This window comes from Lutra lutra, chromosome 1, assembly GCF_902655055.1.
Source record: "Lutra lutra chromosome 1, mLutLut1.2, whole genome shotgun sequence".
NCBI lineage: Eukaryota > Metazoa > Chordata > Mammalia > Carnivora > Mustelidae > Lutra > Lutra lutra.
This window is the reverse complement of record NC_062278.1, coordinates 154,834,259-154,853,468: the sequence shown is the minus strand read 5'-3', so window position 1 is coordinate 154,853,468 and position 19,210 is coordinate 154,834,259. Positions and strand designations below refer to the sequence as shown.

General features: G+C 42.0%; 1 protein-coding gene across 3 annotated transcripts in view; it reads right to left on the bottom strand.

The window, feature by feature from the left end:
* SCN10A (sodium voltage-gated channel alpha subunit 10) overlaps positions 1-19,210 on the bottom strand; it is a 97,929-nt gene that overhangs the window by 38,752 nt on the left and 39,967 nt on the right. For 2 of the 3 annotated variants that reach the window (XM_047705157.1, XM_047705243.1), the window contains exons 11-14: positions 17,038-17,331; positions 14,652-14,763; positions 4,819-5,057; positions 2,461-2,634 (exon numbers count right to left, since the gene is read on the bottom strand). In XM_047705157.1, coding sequence (XP_047561113.1) covers positions 2,461-2,634; positions 4,819-5,057; positions 14,652-14,763; positions 17,038-17,331 — 819 coding nt within the window. The remainder of the gene's footprint in view (positions 1-2,460; positions 2,635-4,818; positions 5,058-14,651; positions 14,764-17,037; positions 17,332-19,210) is intronic. The other variant, XM_047705325.1, reaches the window with a different exon arrangement.

Sequence of the window (19,210 nt, the reverse complement as noted above, 5' to 3'; positions counted from 1 at the left end):
TGCTCAAGGCAACTGCAGGACTTAAGACATGTGGTATTGCTACAAGGACAGACCAGTGGATGCATGGAGCCAGGATATCAGTGATGGGAAGGGAGGCAATGCTACTTTGAGAGGGAGCAAAAAGCAAAAAGGAAGACACAGCATTTTCATTTCTTCCTTCTGTCCTTATTTGCCTCCTTTCTTTCAATCAACAAGTGTTTATTGAGCTCCTACTATGTGATGGACGTTGTGATAGAATAGTAGACAAGGAAACCCTGGTTTTTGTCTCACAGATGATTGCAAACTGTGTAAAACAGATTAATTTGCTGGGAGAATCCAACCTAAGATAATGTGGTCAGGAAGAACCTCTCTGAGGATGTGATGTGTGGGTTGAGCCAGGAGAAAGGAGAATAAATGATCTAAGTAAAGACAGGGGAAAGCATCCTGGGCCGAGGGAGTGAACGTGCAAAGGACCGGAGGCAGGAATAGTTCTGTTAAGTGTGACAAAGGGAGAGGAGGTCTCTCTGGCTGGAGCGAAGTGGGCAAAAGGAGATTGTTTGCAGAGGTAAGCAAGTCTTGATTTTGCCAACTTCGGAGACCATTGAAAGGACTCTGGATTTTGTCCTCAGAGCAATGGGAGACCACTGAAGACTTACCTGGATAAACTGTGTGCCTGTGGTTGGCCAGGGGAGGTATATGGGAACTCTGTGTGCTGTCTGTTCAATTTTTATGAACAATCTAAAACTTTTCTAAGAAATAAAATCTATTAATAAAAATGATGAAACTGATGATATGGGCTGTGTGAATTTTCTACGGTAATGTCCACAGCTCAGGGTTAGGCACAGCAGAGGGAATATTGGTTTCAGCTTCAATATTTGATAGGGTTTTGCCAAATACAAAAATGTGAAGGGCTAGAGCCAAAAGGTGGTTGAGTTTCTTTCAAGTGTATCATAATACTGATGGACCATGGTATCAGTCATTTAATGAGGAATGGGAAGGTGGTGGAGGAGGAGGACTAATGGCCCCCAGAAAAGCATGGGGGTGGTGGCCGTGGTTAGGGAATGGTGAGGTGAGCAGCATGTCAGGATCAGGAAGATGGGACCAGAGAGGCAGGTTCCTGGAGAATTCTGTAGGCCAAGGCTATGGAATAAACCTGCCTATTTTTGGTTGTTTGAGAATATAGGCTTCATGGAGTCAGCAAAAGAAGCACGTAGATTTGAAAACACCAAGCTTGCATTCCCCCAAGTGTGCCAAAAATGTTCATATTTTAGTAGAAAACTAACTTCAGGCCCTCCCAGGGCATAGGGAGTATGGACTCTTGCTCCCTCAATGTTTGTACATGGGGGATCTTACATGGACCATTAATGGGTGCCTGCCTCTTGACATCATTTTCTAGGTACTTAGAGAAATCTGTCCTTCTAAAAATCCATCTTTCTAAAAAATCTGTCCTTCTAAAAAATCTGTCCTTCTAAATCACTAAAAAAATTGTTTTAATTCCTAACTTCTCAAGTTTCCACATTATGAGTACAGGGCTCTGTAGGTCCACTATGCCCTTCTTTCCATAGGACAATGAAAGATGTCATTTCAGACAGATGTCACTAACTGGTGGTATATGACACAAATGTGTCCCAGGATATGCTTCATTTGACTTTTAGAGTGCCTTTTTAAAAAGTGGATTAGTAGCCCACATTAGAGTATGGATTTCTTGTTTCTTATGAAAAGCTGCAGACTAGAACAATAATGGATAGGGACACTTCCTTGGCATAAATCTCCCTGACTCCTATGTAAATGTCCCTCCCTGGAGTCAAGCACTGTGTTGGGTCTGCCTACCTGTGTATGTGGGACAACTATTCAGTGCCAAGATCTCTTGCTTGGCCACCTTTATGTCATCATCTGCTTGATTCCTGCAGGCCTTTGAGTTTGCCATCCCACTGCAGATAAACAAAGTCAGGGAGCTCAGTGCTGCTTTGCTGGCTCCCATGCTAAGGCCCCAAGCAGACCTTCTGCCCTAGAAGTGGACGTTGTGAGATTGCTGGACATTCTCTCTTTCACTCTGTCCTCCCTCTCTCCAAAGATGGACATTGGACCCTAGTTGGCTCTAAGAGAATACTGAGGATGGTAATTAGCCCGTGCTAACATGCCATGTTATGTCAAGGGGTTAGCTCTGTGCCTGACACATTATCAGTGCTCAAGAAACAGTAGCTGCTATGATTATCACTGTTATTGTTATTTGATAAGAGATCAAGAGGGTACAATTGAGGGGGCCCAGGCCCAGAGATGTGAAGTCATGCCCCACTTTTGAGTAAATAGAAAGGACCAAGTCTTCAGCTCCCTGGAACCATGCCCTGTGTCCTCCACACAGGGACAGGAGAGAAAGAGATTGCTGGTTGCTGAGGTCCCCGAATGACAGCATCTGTTACCAGAGGTGTGGCTCCCTGAATGTGGAGGGAGTCTCCCCAAGTCGCAAAGAGAGAACATTACCAAGCGGAAGGTCCGCAGCACTGACAGGCTCCCCTTCTTGGCCGCACCCAGCTCTATCAGGCTCACAGTGACAATGATGCAGTCAAAGATGTTCCACCTCTTCTGGAAGTAGTAGTAGGGGTCAAAGGCAATGATTTTGAAGACCATTTCAGCAGTAAAAAACACAGTAAAGACCTGTGGTTGGAAAGAAGAATCCATCTCAGCAGAGTCTGTGGAGTTAGGGGGCAATGACAAGTAGGGCAACAGGGAAATGTCTAGTTTAAAATAAAGTAACAAATTACTTGACTTTGTTTTCATTTAGGTTCCTAATACTCTGTGGGCTCTTGAACGACTGGGGATGGAAACACTCAGTGTGACAGCACAGAGAGACTCTGGACCAGTGCTCAGGAGATATGCGTTAGAAACTAGGCTTTAGTGTTTTCATATGAATGATGGTAGAGGAGGAGGATCATTAGGATAATAATTATTATATAATTATCTAAATGAGAAGTCAATCTGGTTCAGTTAGTTAAAAGCTGGGATTGTGGGGCAACACAGACCCAGAGAAAAATCCAACTTAGCCATGTCCCAGCTTGTGAAAGCAGACAGAGTCAATTTCCTCATCTGTATAATGGGCATAAAATGAGAAAATGCATACACAATTCTCAGCAAAGGTCCTGGCCAATATTACCTCATTAACAAATAATAGCTGTTAAACTAGAGCAATAATAATAAGTTCTAAAAGTCTTTCAGCTCTGGGTATCTTTAGTTGTCGTAAAAAGGGCAGGATTCTGACACTGAGAAAGGTCAAGCCCAGGCTCAGGTCATGGGAAAAGCAGCAGGAAAGGGAGATAAGTAGGGAAGAAAGATCAGGTGCTATTCTCTCATTTGCTCTTAGCAAAGCCTCTCACCGGCCTGGGAAAGAGGTGTTTGCATCGTCTTTACACAGAAGGAGTCTGGGAGTTTAAGTGATCTGCCTGATACCACAGACTGCAACTCTGTAATTCAAAGTGCATGCACTGAGTGCATTTTGCAGACAAGTGAGGCGTGGTGGGGTGGGCTAAGGTCCTGTGTCCTACTGAGACTGGGTCAATGGGCTCCATCCTCACGGGCTGTGCCATCTTGGGCAGGATACTCAATCTCTCTTAGTCTCAGTACCTTCTTTGGGGCTGTGAGGGTGGTGATAGCCTCACAGCATTGTTGTGTTGTAGAGATAACACTGACAAAGCACCAAACTCTGCCTGCCTTTCTTGCTTTCTTTTTAAAACATGGCACTATGCTCTGTCCCAATGGTGAAGACCTTTTTCATTTCTTGTTACAACTTCTCCAGCTGCAAAATGAGAGTGTGGGCTCTGAGGTCTCTTCTGAAAGACCTTCTGTGGTTTGTGCTGACTTCTCGGAAATAGGATTTTCCTTCTCTTTCCACTTCCCCTCTTCATATCAACTTTAAGTAGAATGTGGCTTCTCAACCCAGGTGCTGTCAAAATATAATGGCAAGCCTTGCTGGTTCCATAGCATCCCAGAACCTGCTGGAATCCTTTTCACATCACTGGATTCTGGGAGAAGGGGAGGTTTCTAAGGAAGAGTAGTCACATTTCCCAGAGACTCTTCCTTTCTATTTAAGTCTGCAGCCCATGAGGAGTTGGAGGAGCGGGACGATCCCGGCAGACCAAATAGGCTACCTCTAGTGGAGTAGATATTGCAGTGAACATGGAGGCAGGATCCTGAGCTTCTTACCTTCTGCTTACCGTGTAGTGAAGTCCAGTATGGATTTTATCTTGTTAAAAGCAAATAATACTAAAAAGAAATAATGGAGGACAACTCAAAGTAACATCCTGTCCAAACCAGATACAAAAGGAAAGTTCTGACTCCCTAGTGCTTTGGTTACAACAGCAACCACATTTCTATGTTCCCTCCCTCCCATTGCCTTCCCTGCTCCTCCCCCACTCTGTCTGCCCTTAAATGATGCCACTGAAAATCCACCACCACTGTGTTTTGCAGTCATAAAAGCAACAGAAGTAGGAGGAAATTTTGCAAGTCCATAGGCTGTCTTTAGATGTGAAAGTGACATTTATCCTAACTTCAATGGAGATGGCAGCTGTGATCCAGAGAATTCAAGCGCCTGACCTAAGTTCTATAAACAGGGAGCTAGCTGCCTTTTGGTCAGGACTCTCCAGGTTTGTTTCCCTGTGCTGGTTTATCTGAAAGAAATTTGCACCAGCTCAGCCTGGCTCTCCAGGCTTGACTTCCTCTCTCAGTGCCACCACATCTCCAACACCTCCCCTCTCTCCATCAACACTCCATTGAACGAAGACATGCTGCCATCCCACCCAAAGTCCCCCACCATGACAGCTGGGCAAAGGCTGCCAGCACACTCACAATGTTGCCTATCTGGAGCATGGCTTCGAAGGCGGTACTCATTCCGTGGTGCTCCATGGCCATGAAGACTGTGTTCACCACAATGCACAAGGTGATGGTGAGCTCTGCAAAGGGGTCTGTCACAATCCCAAAGAGAAGTGTCTTGAGCTTCACCCACATGGGGCAGCACTCCCAGATCAAATACTTCTGAGCCAAAGTGGTCAAGCAGGGTGGGCACCTCCGTTCGGATTCCTCCAATTCTGTATCACAGGTGTGGTCAGTGACAGCTGTCAGCCATGTATCCTCTCATACTCCCATCCCCTGGTCATCCCCTAGACTTGTCAATACTAATACCACTGGCAGTTTCTGCCCCAGCATCCTGCTGATGACCTTCTCCTATTTTCTGAACTCCTTCAGTCCAGGAAATGCAGTCCAATCTCTGTCCCCATTCAGTCCCCCAGAGCATGGACCCTACACTTTTTAATTGCCCAACCCCCAAGTCATGTTCTTAGTTCTCCATTTACCTGGCTTAGATTTCATGTCCAGCCCTCTATAAACCCCCTTGCAGACACCCTTAGTTCTCTTCCCCTTCTCCACTCCTCTCTTTCCCTGAACATGCAGATTCTTCTGCATCTATACCAACCAGGTAAACCTGGTTAGAAAAACTATACAAGTATGCTGACTGGTCCCACTAGAGAGTCATGAGTCCCAGTTTGTCACAGTCCAGAAATCCTGCCATGTTTTTCCATTTCAGTCTACTCCCTCAGTCTTCCAGGCTAACATTTCTCACTTCCCCTCTCTCCTCCAACCTTCCCCTAGCTACTTATTCGTTGCTGACCAGCATCTTTTGATTTCCCTCAGAATATAAAATCACTCACAAAAGAACTTCCCCTTCTTCCCTTTTCACTGAGTTTCCAAGGAATCTACAAGTTTATCACCATGTTCTGTACCCTATCCAGCACACGAGCTCACTCTACTCCTATTTGTCTACCTGCTCAAGGCCTGTGTCATCCCCTTTCTCTGCCCTCCAGACTATTCCCATCAGCATGTGAACATGCTTTAAGTGTATCTCCACTTTTCAGAAGATATCCCTGGGGCCCTTGTAATTCTTCATCTACTGTCCCCTTAGCAACAAAATTCCTTGTAAGAGTTTTCTGCATTTAACTTTCTCTAATATCTCACTTGTTTCCTCCCTGACCCCTGGAATCAGGCTTTTACCTCTTCCACATTCAAATAATCAATTTCTAGTTATCCCCTTACTCTGCCTCTCACAGCATTTGACAGAATTTGTGATGTTCTCCTCGAAATCCCTTCCAGGACATCATAACCTCTTGGTTTTTCTCTCTTGTCAGTGATTTCTTCTCAACTTTAGTTCCTGTCTCTCCATTTCCTGCCTCTGAACGTTGGAGATCTCAAGCATTCTCTCCTTGATATTTCTTTTTTCCCCTCTCTAGGTAATCTCCGTGAGCCCCATGGTCTTAAAAAACCATCACTATGTTATCTTCCCCCAGATTATATGTTGAGTTTCTGATCTTTTCCTTAAGCAACAGGCTCATCTCTAGCTGCTTCCATTAAATCTCTATGTGGATGTGCAACTGGGCCACTTCAACAGAGGGCAACTCTAGAGGTCTATCTATAAATTCTCCTGTAAGATACACACTCTGCAGAAATGCCAGCCCACGTGGCAAGGAAAGATGCTGTCCATTGATTATATTACTACTACTACTACTACTACTACTACTATTAGAAACAACTGATAAAATCCATTTTGAAAAACAGTGAGTTAGATTTACCTATGGAGATGTAAAAAAAAAAAAAACAAAACTTCATATATATGTGACCTGTGTGAGTGTGTGTGTGTGTGTGTGTGTGTGTGTGAATGCATGGAATGTAGCCTGAAGGATACATGAGAAACTGAGAGAGTGCACTGGGACACTGGGGAGCAGCAAGTCTCTTTAGCATGAGAAGGACATAGTTTTTCTTTGTATATGCATCTGTAGTATTTGAATTTTTTTGCTATATATATTTTTCAAAAGAAAGGAACTTATAGAAATAATATATGCTCCCAAATTTTACTAAGTTTCATTTTCCTATACATAAATTAAAAAATTATGTGTAGTCAAATTTATCCGTGTTGGTCTTTATGTTTACTTGTTTTCATGCCTTGCATTATAAGCCATTCTCATCACAAGATTTAAAAAACACTTATTCACATTTTCTCCTAGTTCTTTTGTAGCTTTACCTTTCCCTTAAAATTTTAGTGCATTTGGAGTTTATTTTGAGTAAGGATTAAGATATTAATCCAGTTTATTTTTTCCAACCTCTGGCTATTTATAAAAACACTGTTTATTGCATAATATCTAATTTTCCAAAGGATTTGAAATTTCATTTTGGTCATAAATTATTTCTATCTATGCCCATATACTTTCATATGCAAGTGTCCATTTCTGTTCCATAGATCAAACTATTTTCACTACCACGTTGTTGTAATGACTTATAATCTTTGTAAGCCTTTAAAATCTTCCAAACATTTTGTCAAATAAAGTAAAAAAAAAACTGAGAAAAATAATTGTGCTTCATATCATAGACAAAATGCTCATTTCATTAATATGTACGAACTCTTAAAAATCAATGAGAAAAAGACCAAACCAATAGAAAAATGATTAGACAGTTTCTAAAAGGAAAATTCAAGTGGTTTATAAATATTTGAAAAGATGTCCAATAATCCTCAAAATGAAAGAAATGCAAAATAAAGCTATACTAAAATATTATTTCACGGATCAGATTTGCAAAGATAAGACAGTTTGATAATTATGTTTTGGAGGGTGTGGGTTGAAAGCCAGTATCATCCATTGCTTGGGTGGGTGCAAGTTGATATATTTATACAGAGCATCCTTTGTTGTTCAAAACTAAAAATGCTTACCCCCATGACAAAGCAATTTCACTTTGAGGCATTTAACCTATAGTGCATGTAGAAAGTGATGTAGTGACCGCAGAATTTACTTCCCATCAAGAAGGGAATGGCTAATTAAATTATGGCACTTCTATATAATGTAATACTAACAGTTATTGGAAAATGTAAGAGTACTTACATGGAATGATTTTCAGAATATATTCATTAAAAAAATATGACACAGAATAACGTATGTACTATGCTACCATTTTCAAGGGAGAAGAAGGACTATATATTTTTAATTGAGCATAACAAAATATTTTTGGGAGGAAACACAGAACAACTGGTTTGGACATTTTTTCTGGAAAGGAGAGATGGGTAGACAGAAATATTTCTCTTTTTTTAAATATGCCCTTTGGCATGTTTTAAATCCTGTATAACAATTACCCATTCAAACAAAAATGTTCTAAATAAAAATTTGATAAACAAATTTTATTTAAAATAATGGAGCAAAGAACGTGTTGCTCTTTCCACTTCCAGAAATCAAATGAAAGCATCCAGGAGACTGAGAAATAGAAATGCAAATTCTTGGCAATGATTTTGTGGATTTGATACCAAAAGCAAAGTCCACTAAAGCAAAAGTAAAGACACAAGATGACATCAACTAAAAAGCTTCTGCGAAGGAAACCATCAACAAAAGGAAAAAGCAACTTATGGAATGAGAGAAAATTGCAAGCCATTCATCTGATAAGGAATTAATATTCAAAATATATAAAAACTCCTACATATCAGTAGCAAAAAAACCCCCAAATAATTTGATTTTAAGTGGGCAGAGGAACTAAGTAGACTTTTTTTTTTCCAAAGAAGATGTACAAATGGCCAACAGGTACATGAAAAGGTGCTTATATCACAAATCAGCAGGGAAATGCCATTAAAAACGCAATGAGATACCACCTCACACCTGATAGAATAGCTATCATCGAAAAGATAAGAGACAATAAGTGTTGGCAAGGATGTGGAGAAAAGGGAACCCTAGTGTACTGCTGGTGGGGATGTAAATTAGTGCAGCCACTGTGGAAAACAGTATGGAGATTCCTCAATATTTTCAGAATATATTCATTAAAATATTTTTATTTAAAAATAAAACTACTATGTTAGTTCCAAAGGACATGAAATCAGTATCTCAAAGAGACATCTGTTCTCCCCATGTTTATTGATGCACTATTCACAATAGCCAAGATATGGAACAATCTAAGTGTCCATCAATAGATGGATGGATATAGACGATGTGAGACACATCCAACTGCCCATACACCCTCCTCCAAACACGGGAATATTATTCAGCCACAAGAAAGAAGGAAATATTGGTGTTTACCCTTAAACTTGAGGACATTATGCCAAGTGAAGTAAGTCAGAGCAAGGTAAATACTGATGCTACACAGTATCACTTCTATGTGGAATATTTAAAAAAAAGAGATGAGCGTGTGAGGTGTGAGGGATGTATTCATAACCTAGATAGGGAAAGCCTTTCACAATGTATACATGTATCAAATCATCACAATGTACACTTTCAATATTTTACAGTTCTGTCAATTATACCTCAAAAACTGAAAAAAATCTTCCAAAATAATGATAATATAAAAAAAAGGATGTGCTGCCCCTCTACTTCCAGAAACCACTAAAGGCATCAAACCTGAGAGACAGAAATGCAAACTCTATTTTTAATGAAACTAGGAAACATTTGTAAAAATCAAATCATAAGTTATGTGCAAAGGCTAGCAAATACAGCACAGGTCTATCAGAGTACAGGAGAATGCTCTGAAAGGACACTTGGAATGACAGCAATATAAACTGGCAAAATATGTTTTCTAAAGCAGTTTGCACACTCTGGAGGCAAAATCAACGATCTCTAGCTGAAACAAAAGCAAGCACTTCCCTGGACCTATTCCGGCACTAAAAAGCACAGGAAGCCGTGTTGCATTAAAAATCTTGCAGATGCGCCATTGTGTCAGGAAGTGCATGTCTGTGAGGCAAGACAGGAAAAAACTCTGCCTTGTAAACAGCCTTAACTGTTGCTGATCTTGAATGTCTGGGGAGACCCGGAGTCTAAGCGAATCATGCACTTGCTAGCTTGGAACGTGATCACAGCTCTTTTCCTGAAAGACTCCTACAGAAATTTAAGCCAGAAAGAACGTTGTCCTTCCCTTCCTTAGACTACAATTAGCAATGCCATTTCTCCTATTAACATTCTTCACTTGTGCATCCTTTCCTGTCGCTTCAGGAATCTATTGAATATTCTCTCTTTCCTTTATCTTCAGTCTTTCCCATTCTCACAGATCCTCCCCATTAGCATGTAAATATACTTTTTAAAAACTCCATACAAGAAAATAAATAAACAATGCTACTTACACCCTGGTGATGTTTTACTATCTCCTCCCTTTTGCAGGCAAACTTCTGAAAACGTTGTCTATATACAATATATCCTTCTCCTCCCACCACACCTCCCTTCTTCAACCTCCTCCTGTACTCTGCAAATCCTCACTTCTTAGATCACCGAAGACATCCCTATAACTAAAGCCCCTGGACTCTTCTCAGACTTAATCTTTCTTGATTTTTCTACAGCATCTTTTGCTGCTTTTGTCTTTTCTATTCTTCCTGAAGGAATTCAGACCCCAGGTCTGTGTTGTATTCTTCTGGGTCTTCTCCTATTTCTGGACATTCCTTCTCAGCTTCATCTGCTGACTTTGTCTCTTCTGCTCAATCACTAAACATTATAGTTTCCTTAGAACTCTGTCCCAGGTCTTCTCTTCTTACTCAATTCCCCTGTCATCTTATCCACCTGCACCTTTCCAAAATTATCATCTACATTCAAACAGCTTTCAAATATGAATTTCTAGGTCGTCCTCATCTTCTAAGTTCTAGACCCATTTATTGCAAATCTGACTTCCTCCTGGAAATTCTTACCTGAATGCCCCAAGGATACCTGAAACCTGCTATGTCCCAGACTCAACTCATGATCTTCCCTCTCATCTTTCCCCAGTGAATCCCACTAAAGTATTCCTTTTACAAGCTGTTGCACCAGTATCCCTTCAGTTGCTTATGCCAGAACCATGTGAACCACCAAGTCCTAAATCTTAGGTCCCTGGGATAGCTCTTAATCCTCCCAATTCCTACCACTCTTACTGTTACCACCACAGCTGGTAACAGTAAGAGTGGTTTCCTCAGCTGGTTTCCTCAGCTGGTTTCCTCCCAACTGGTTTCCTTGCCAACACTCTTCCCCTTTTAATTCCATTCCCTACATGAATTCAGAGTAACATTTACAAAATGCAATGTAGCTCCCTTGCCTCCAATCCTTTAATGGCACCTTACTGCTCTTAAGATGAAGCCCCAAATCCTTAATTTGGTATAGGAAATTCTGTGGGTTTGGCCCCAGTCCATCACTCCAGCCTTATTTTGAGCCCCTCTCCTCCTTGCTCTCTGTGCTCCCACCAACCACATCAGGCTTTTTCATTTCTTTAAATACTAAATATTTAAATATTTAAATACTAAAGCTCTCTTCTGCTTCAGAGATTTTGCTGTCCTTTCTGCTTGGAATACTTCCCTAACTCCAGGCTAAACTTACCATATTTCCTTTAGCATCCTGTACTTCTCCTTCAAGACACTCAGCACACTGGTAATAACTTATTCCAAGTCCCTGTCTCCTACTCAGCATGAGGGTAGAGACTGGGTTGTGTTGACTGCTATGCCCCTGCTTTTGGTCTAGTCTGGACAACTGTCCAATCTTAGCTTGTGTGCTAAGCATAGATGGTTCGTGTGCCCTGAGCTCAGTGAATTGCCAAGTTCTTATTGGGTTGGGCCAAACTTTCTCAGGCACAATCACTCCCAAAGAGGTGGCCTCTGTAAATTCCAACACAACTTGGACAATGCCAAGTACCCTTCATATATTGTGAGTGTTGTGGATATAATGTCCGACCAGAGAAGATCAGAAGTCATCTGCCCTATGCTCAAACAACTTTGACCTCTTTGCCTTAATCTGAAGTTGTCTTTACCCAGATTGTCTTAAAAATATCAGTGTGTCTCCTGCTTTTCCTAGTCTATTCTTCCTCGAGAGGAAGTCTGTCCTACTTCAGGATATCTGATCATTCCTTATTCTCTTCCTATCAGTTCAGGTCATTATAATAAGCATCACCCCCAAATGTCACCTTTGTGTGTCACTCTCATTCACCATTCATTCAACAACTGTTTGTTGAATGTCTACCACATGCCAAGCACTGCTCTTTCAGGTTCTGGAATATAACCATGAATGAAACAGGTACATCTCTGCCCTCATTTACTATGGAGTAAATAAGAATAACCAACATCTGCTGAACATTTACTAAGTGCCAGTTGTGGATCTAGACCTTTTACTTATGCTAACTCACTTAATCCTCAAAAAACTTTACAAGATAAGTACATTTTCACTATTTTACAGGTGAGGCAATTGAAGCATAGAACAGTTAATGGAGATCCAAAGTTGCACAGCCTACCCTGCATGGCAGAGCCAGGAAGCAAACCCAGGCAGTCTAGCTCCAGGGTCTGTGTTCTGAACTATCATGCTCTGTTGCTTCTCATCAATTCTGAGACCTCTTTTGTTCTAACCTGGGTTGGGATGTGTTTGGAACACTCTTTTTGTTAATTCTTGTCTCTTTCCTGCAAAATACATTACATGTGCCATTCATCTGTCTGGAACTCTCTCCCCTACTTTCTCTTAAGTCTGAATCCCTTACTTCATTATTTCTGGTCTCCTTAGGGAGAATAGCTTTTTGCGTCCACCTTATCTGAAATAGCCCCTCTGTAGTCCTGTCTTTCCCATCTCCTTCCCTACTTTATTTTTTCCCCTACTTCTTATCATTACCTGAAAATCTATTTTTTTTTAATTTTCTGTATGCTCTGGCTCCCAGAATGTAAATTCCATGTGCACTGGCTTCTATCTCGTTCACCACTGATTTCCCAGCACCAGAATAATGCCAGACATAAAGCAGGTGCTGAACAAATGCTCGTTGAAGAGTAAATAAATGAAAAAAAAAAAAGAGGAAGAGGAAACTTGAAAGTTCTGGGAAATAAATGAAAAAGCAAGCTGTTTGTATTTAACATTAACTGTTTGATGGCTAATAGCAAAAAGAAAAAAGAATCGAAGCCACTCACCAGGCCAACAAAAAATCACAGGCATAGCAGCATGTTAACATTCTACACAGCCATGAAAAATGCTAGGCATACAGACACTATTACAATGAAAAGTGATTTTGGAGGGGCAGGAGATGGGAGGTTGGGTGAACCTGGTAGTAGGTATTAAGGAGGGCACATATTGCATGGAGCACTAGGTGTGGTGCATAAACAAGGAATTCTGGAACACTGAAAACAAATTTAAAAAATAAATAAAGATTAAAAAAAAAGAAAAGTGATTTTAAAATAATGATCTATGAGGGAAAAGAATAAGAAAGAATATGTACAATATGTACACATGGTTTTTACTGAAATATGTACACATTTCCCAAAACACAAACTCATGTATGCAAGAAATGTAACTTAAAGGTTCCCCCTCCATAATTGAATTCAGTATATACTGCAAGTCCCCAACCTGGGAATCTTGTTTTAGTTAATTCAATATCTGCTACTACTTCACTATCTGAAGTTGTGTCTGAGTTCTGGAGGGCCCAGGGTTCACCAGAAGTGGAACTGCTGAGCTGGTCCTTGGTCATTGCCAGGTGTATTTTATAAGTCATTGTAGTTCCCATGTGGTCTCTGGTGGGAGAGTCACCAAGATGGCCGTTCCTTCTTTGCCTCTCGCTCACCTCTTTCTCCAGCCCTCCAGCTACTCTCCTGCCATGCAGGCCACAGAGCATTCTCTGGGGCTGCCTCAGGCCCTCTCTACCCAAGTGGGTTATCTGCCTGTTCTACTGTACAGTTTCTATGCCATGCTGGGTATGTGGGTCTTTTCCTAAGACTTGCCACTCCTTGCTTCACCTAGAAAGTAAGGTATAGATTGGTCCTGTTTTCAAATCCCTCAAACTTTTGTTTTGTTTCTTTTTTTGTTTCATCATGCCCTTCCTCACAGTTAGGATTCAGTCCAGGACTGGAAGGGGAGCACACAGAGAGCCCTTTCTCAGAAACACACCAGCATCCAAGCTTCCTCTCCCTCCTTCAGCCCAGTACATGTTAAATTTGTCTAGGGGAGGCAAGTAACTGGACAGGACAAAGGCCATATTTTCCATACCCTGAGGCAAAATAAAGGGTGGATAAGAAGACAGGCCTTATAGTCAGGGTCAGGAGGATGCAGTCATGCTTTTTGGGAACTTGAGTGTCAGGTGGTCGTGAACAAGTGCCACTTTTCCTCCAGCTTCTGTTTTGGTGTAAGCAATTGGAATATAACCCTGAGGAGGCTAAGTGGATTCCCATCTGATTGATGGAGCCCTGAATTAACAAGAATTTAGTTAAATTGACTGATTAATTTACTTAAGTCATCTTCCAATGCTTAGCATAATGGGGGTTTGAGATAAAAATTAAGTTATAACCATAAAAGTTACAACCATGAAAAATGACAGGATAATTTTGCTGTATTTAAAAATTAAGGACTGTAAATTTTCTTGCATACCTGAGGTAGCTTGAAATTCTCTGGTGCCTGCCAGATCACTTTCTCAAATTTAGTTTTGTGAATGCAAATGAAGCAGATGTAAATTTGAACAAGAGTTGAAACTAGGGCATTAAAAACTCATTGGATTCTATTGTTTTTGAAAAAATTGTCCATATTAAAAAAAAAACACACATTGATAAAGGATGATGGGATGAAGGGCATAAAAAGGAATAGTATTTAGGATCCCAGAATGCATGACATCTTTGACACAGGTTTGGAACATCTCCTCTGCTGCTCAAATGCAGACTCACTGTAGCACCATGGATGGATGTTCCAATGAGTGATACTTACCCTCGAGGACAGAGGTCATGATGCTGACAACACTCATTGCCCTTTTGGCTCTGAAAGGTTCATCCAAGTATTCTGCTGATAAGAAAGTCTTCTTCTGTCCTGCATCAAATGCCTGCTGGGACACAAACAGTCAGAATACTCCCCCAACCTGAAGTCATCAGTGGCAAAGACAGGTCACTCAGCCTCTTACTGGCCAGTCTTTTGTGGTCACAAGTTGCCTGGTGAAGCTATGATCCTCTACAGTTATACTTTGGGAAATGGGGCTGCTTCTTGAACTTGGGATAAGAGCTTAGGCATGAAGATCAGAGTCTAGGTTTGTAGCTAACACTATAATATGGGCTCACCTGAAGCTAGGTGCAAGCAGAGTCTGGTTTTTTAACTAACACTATAACATGGGCTCACCTGAGGCTCTGCAAACTCCTGCCTGAGGACAGGTCCTTGGGCACCAGAGTGGGAGATAGGGTTGTCTCAAGTGTCTCTGAGGTATCTACCCAAGGTAAGTGAGAGCTGCCGGAGTGGTGGACCGGGCAGTCATTCCAAGACTTAGTCTCTGCTGTGCATATGGGGTTCACAAAGAATTCCTCTCCAGGACAGGCTTTCTTGACCTCCTTTCTAATAGGCTCATTACTCTCCCAGCATACAACCCAGTTCCAAACTCCACACAGTCCTTTTCTTTCTAAGGGAACATTTGTGTGTCTTGATTCTCCAGTGTTCCTTGTCTGACACAATCCTTTGAGCCTTTCCTCTTCGGGTCTTCACTGGAAGTTCCATCTGGGTTCTGTGCCCCTGGGTTTAGTCGCACACTACCCTGGATATGGGGAATCCTGTGCCCACAGCAGCTGATTCAGTGCTGCACACCCATTCTGAATCCAAATCTGACAAGCATTTATTGAGCACCTCCCATAGATGAAGCTCATAGGTATACAGTGGAAAGTGCCTTAATACATATAAAGAACGTTCAGAAAGTTTTCAATGATGAGAGCTCAACAAGAGATGCTAAAACTATTGTTATTTGTCAGACACCTGTGTACCAATGCAGGCACTTTATGATTCTATTTAACCCTTCAGCTACTTAGAAACTTTTTAAATGGGATACATGGGGGATTGAAGAATTTAAGGGACTTGTTAAGGTGTCTCAGCTGGTAAGTGACACACCTGTCATTGAAACCCACATCCATGTGACACAGAAGAGCCTAAAGAGTTAATCTTGCACTAGCCAAGCAATTTAATTAAAATGAATCAAAAGCTAGAATATCTCAGAGAGTTAGTAATCTAGGGAGAAATTCTTTAATGAGGTGCTTTCTGTACAAGCAGCATCACCCTGGCCCTCCCGTTCTGGTCAGGCTTGTCCAATGGGAGGCACACACAGAAGATCAGAGTCTGGAAGGAGAGAGGAGTAGGCTGTCACCTGGCTTCTTCCTTGCTGAGCTGTGACTGGGTAGTGGCTGTGATCTTCCACCTGGTTCACAAGTTCTGCTGGGCCACCCAGCTCTTGCTGGTCCTTCATCTCACCTCTTCAGCCTGAGCATGTAACAGCTCCCCCTTATTGCTCATCTCTAGGAGTTTCCCTGTCCCTCCTTAGTTCTGAGCCCGGCACACACCTCTGTAAATGCTTCAATAAACTCTCCCCATTTGCCCATTGGAATGGTTCATCTGTTTCTAGCTGGGATCACATGGCATCCAGTCAGAGATGGAGCTAAGGTAACCCAGTAGGACTTATCCAAGTTGCAGAGCCATACATGGTCAGTTTACAAGTCTATTTGCAGACTTCTCTGTGTCCCTGGCTAGACAGAGAGGGCAAATGAAAAACACTAGAAGCATCATTACTGAAACTAAAGGGAGAGTTCAAATTAAATCACAGCTCTCAATTTAATAAGGAGTCCCTGGTTTGCTATTGTACTCTGCCATTATTCTATTAAGAGTGCTTGCCAGTTAGTCGCTGTTGCCTAATTTGTACATTTTGGCAAGTTATTGTTTCTCTGAATAAAGCAAGGGATACTTTGCTTTTGCTAATATCTGTGCGGGGAACCTCCCAGAATTTCACTGGATCCCATGTGCTAAGCCCAGCATAGTGATACAGGCAGAAAGAGAACTTTCCATTTTTCTCATATTCATGTCTCTAAAGCAGTGATAGTGAGTGGGGGCAGAGGAACACTGAAAAAAAAAGGGGGGGATCAATTGGGAAGTAATTTGTATTTATGTACAGCTGAGTAAACCAGAGAACCTGTTTGACCTCAGGTAAACCCAACCCCTCTGGCTCTCACCTGCCCTGCCTGTAAAATGAGGGTAGCTGGGAAATGTTGGGACCCTTCCATGGGTGACACTCAGGGTTTCTTGGCCTCTACCTGGAGGGCAGCCCAAGAGTCTGGAGCATTGACAAACTTACCGAGACTTCGATGCCCCCTGGGGCAAGCTCACCAGTGGACAGTGTGGAGTGTCCGTCTTCTCCATGTCCTGGCCCAGGGTTAGAGGGTTGAGGCAGTGGACTCCTAAGGAGGGGGCCTTGCTGGCCAACACCCCCACCCAGCAGCAGGGAGCCCCGATGACTTTCACGGTCTCCAGGAAAAACTCCATCTTCTGTGATCCCATCAGGGAATGAGGTATCCGGGCAAGGGGCACGGAAATGGAACACACTCCCATGGCTAGCCCGGCGTCTCCCAGAGGTGAGGCCTAGGAAAGACTGGGTATTGCCCCAAAGGAGCAAGAAATAAAGGCAGGCTGGAAGCTCAGCTTGCTGGCAAATCTGGAGCCCAACACTTCCTCCACCCACTCCCATTCCCCTGCCCTTATTCTCATGAACTTCCAGAAGAAAACTAAAGACACATATCTAAGGCATAGTCAAGGTAAACATGGGAAGAGAATGAAGGAGAAGAATATTTTTGACATAGCCTGGGAAAAGGCCAGGAGAGATGAGAGATTATAGGCTGCTTAAGACCAGCAAATAGGTCATGACAGCCAAGAATGTCAGAAGACAACCTTGTCACCCAAAAGGATTAGTCTTTACCAGCATTTGCCATGGAGCTGGACAAAGCTGTCTTAAATTCCTTATTCCACATGTAAAGCTGAGACCTGAGGACACTATTATGCAAACCTGGTAAATGGTTGTTCAATGAACAAGTGCACTTTATTGTCTGAAAATTAGGTTCTGCAATTCATTAGATCCAGCATATATAAACCTGAGAGTTTGTGTTGCAAAGGAGACAAGAGCTTTGTAATGTAATGAGTTTCAAGGATCCCTTGAGGCAAACTTTGAATACACTACAATGGGGAGATTGAAGGGAGAGTTACAGCCTAATTTCCTGGAAGAATAATGCCATTCCTCCAAATCAATAAATATTTTCCATCAAAATCTACCACTGAGGGAACTGTGAGGCTTAGAGTTGCCCAAGAAAGGAGCTAATTCACAGGCCCAGAGCCCCTGGAGCCTGGGTTGGGTAGTACCCTTGACCCCATCGGAACTTGACCATAACAAGTTATCAGTTCTGTCCTAGACCATCTGAAGTATTTCTGAAGATCTACACACTGACTTCCCAGTAAACTCTGATCATACTGCTGCATGTTTCCCCTATCCTTTATTCCTTCTGGTAATAAAACTACTGAAGTTGGGACATCTTGTCCATTAGAGTCCTCCTTACTTACTCCCTTATACCACAGAACTGAAGTTTCCTTTCTGGATTATTTGGAGCCCAGTTCTGTTCAGCAACTATCACTGTAATCTCAGTAATTTAAACAGGGCACTCTTTACCTAGAATATATGTCCAAGGATTATGGAACTCATAAAAAAAAATCCACAAATCCTTCCCACTTTTGAAGTAAAGGAGCAGATCTGGCAAATCTTTATTAAAAATGGGATGACTGAGTTACTTGCGGTTGGGCACTAAGCAAACCAATGGAGAAACTAAGAAGATTTTGGTCCCATATTGGACATGTAGTGCTTCCCTGGCCACCAGTTAATATTTCAGAGTTGACTTATTTGACAAATGGTAGGCAATGACCTCTGAATCTAAGAGCTAGAGTTTGCCTTAAAATGCATCACCCAAGCAGACCAGCTGGAGTCCTGTGGTTTCCCTGAAACCCTCGCTGTGTCTCTCCTCATTGCTACCCTCAACCTCTCACTCACAGCTGCTGGTTAGAAAATGGCTTTATGTAAAAACTGCTTATAGTTGCTTTACTACAAGAGCACACCTGGGAAAAGAGGAAGAGGAAGCCCTCTTGAGCGAATTCCAATCCATTAGTGAACAGTAAAGAAGTATCCAAATAGTGCTTCCCTGCCTTTGCACATACATGTTCTCTTTTAGGCCTGAAAAATACTCATCTTCCCCTCCTCTGCAGTCTTCAATTAGTGGAGGAACCCGTACTTACTATTTGCAATTCATTTCAAATATCTCCTCCTCCATGAAGCCTTTCCTAATACACCTCCACCCCCATAAGAGAGGGTACCTCTAATATCCCCAAAACACCATGTGTGTTTCCCTAATATAGTATGTAGCACATAAGCTGTTTTTCTATTTGTCTCCTCCACCAAGTAGACGTCCTTGGGAAATGGACCACGTTTTAGT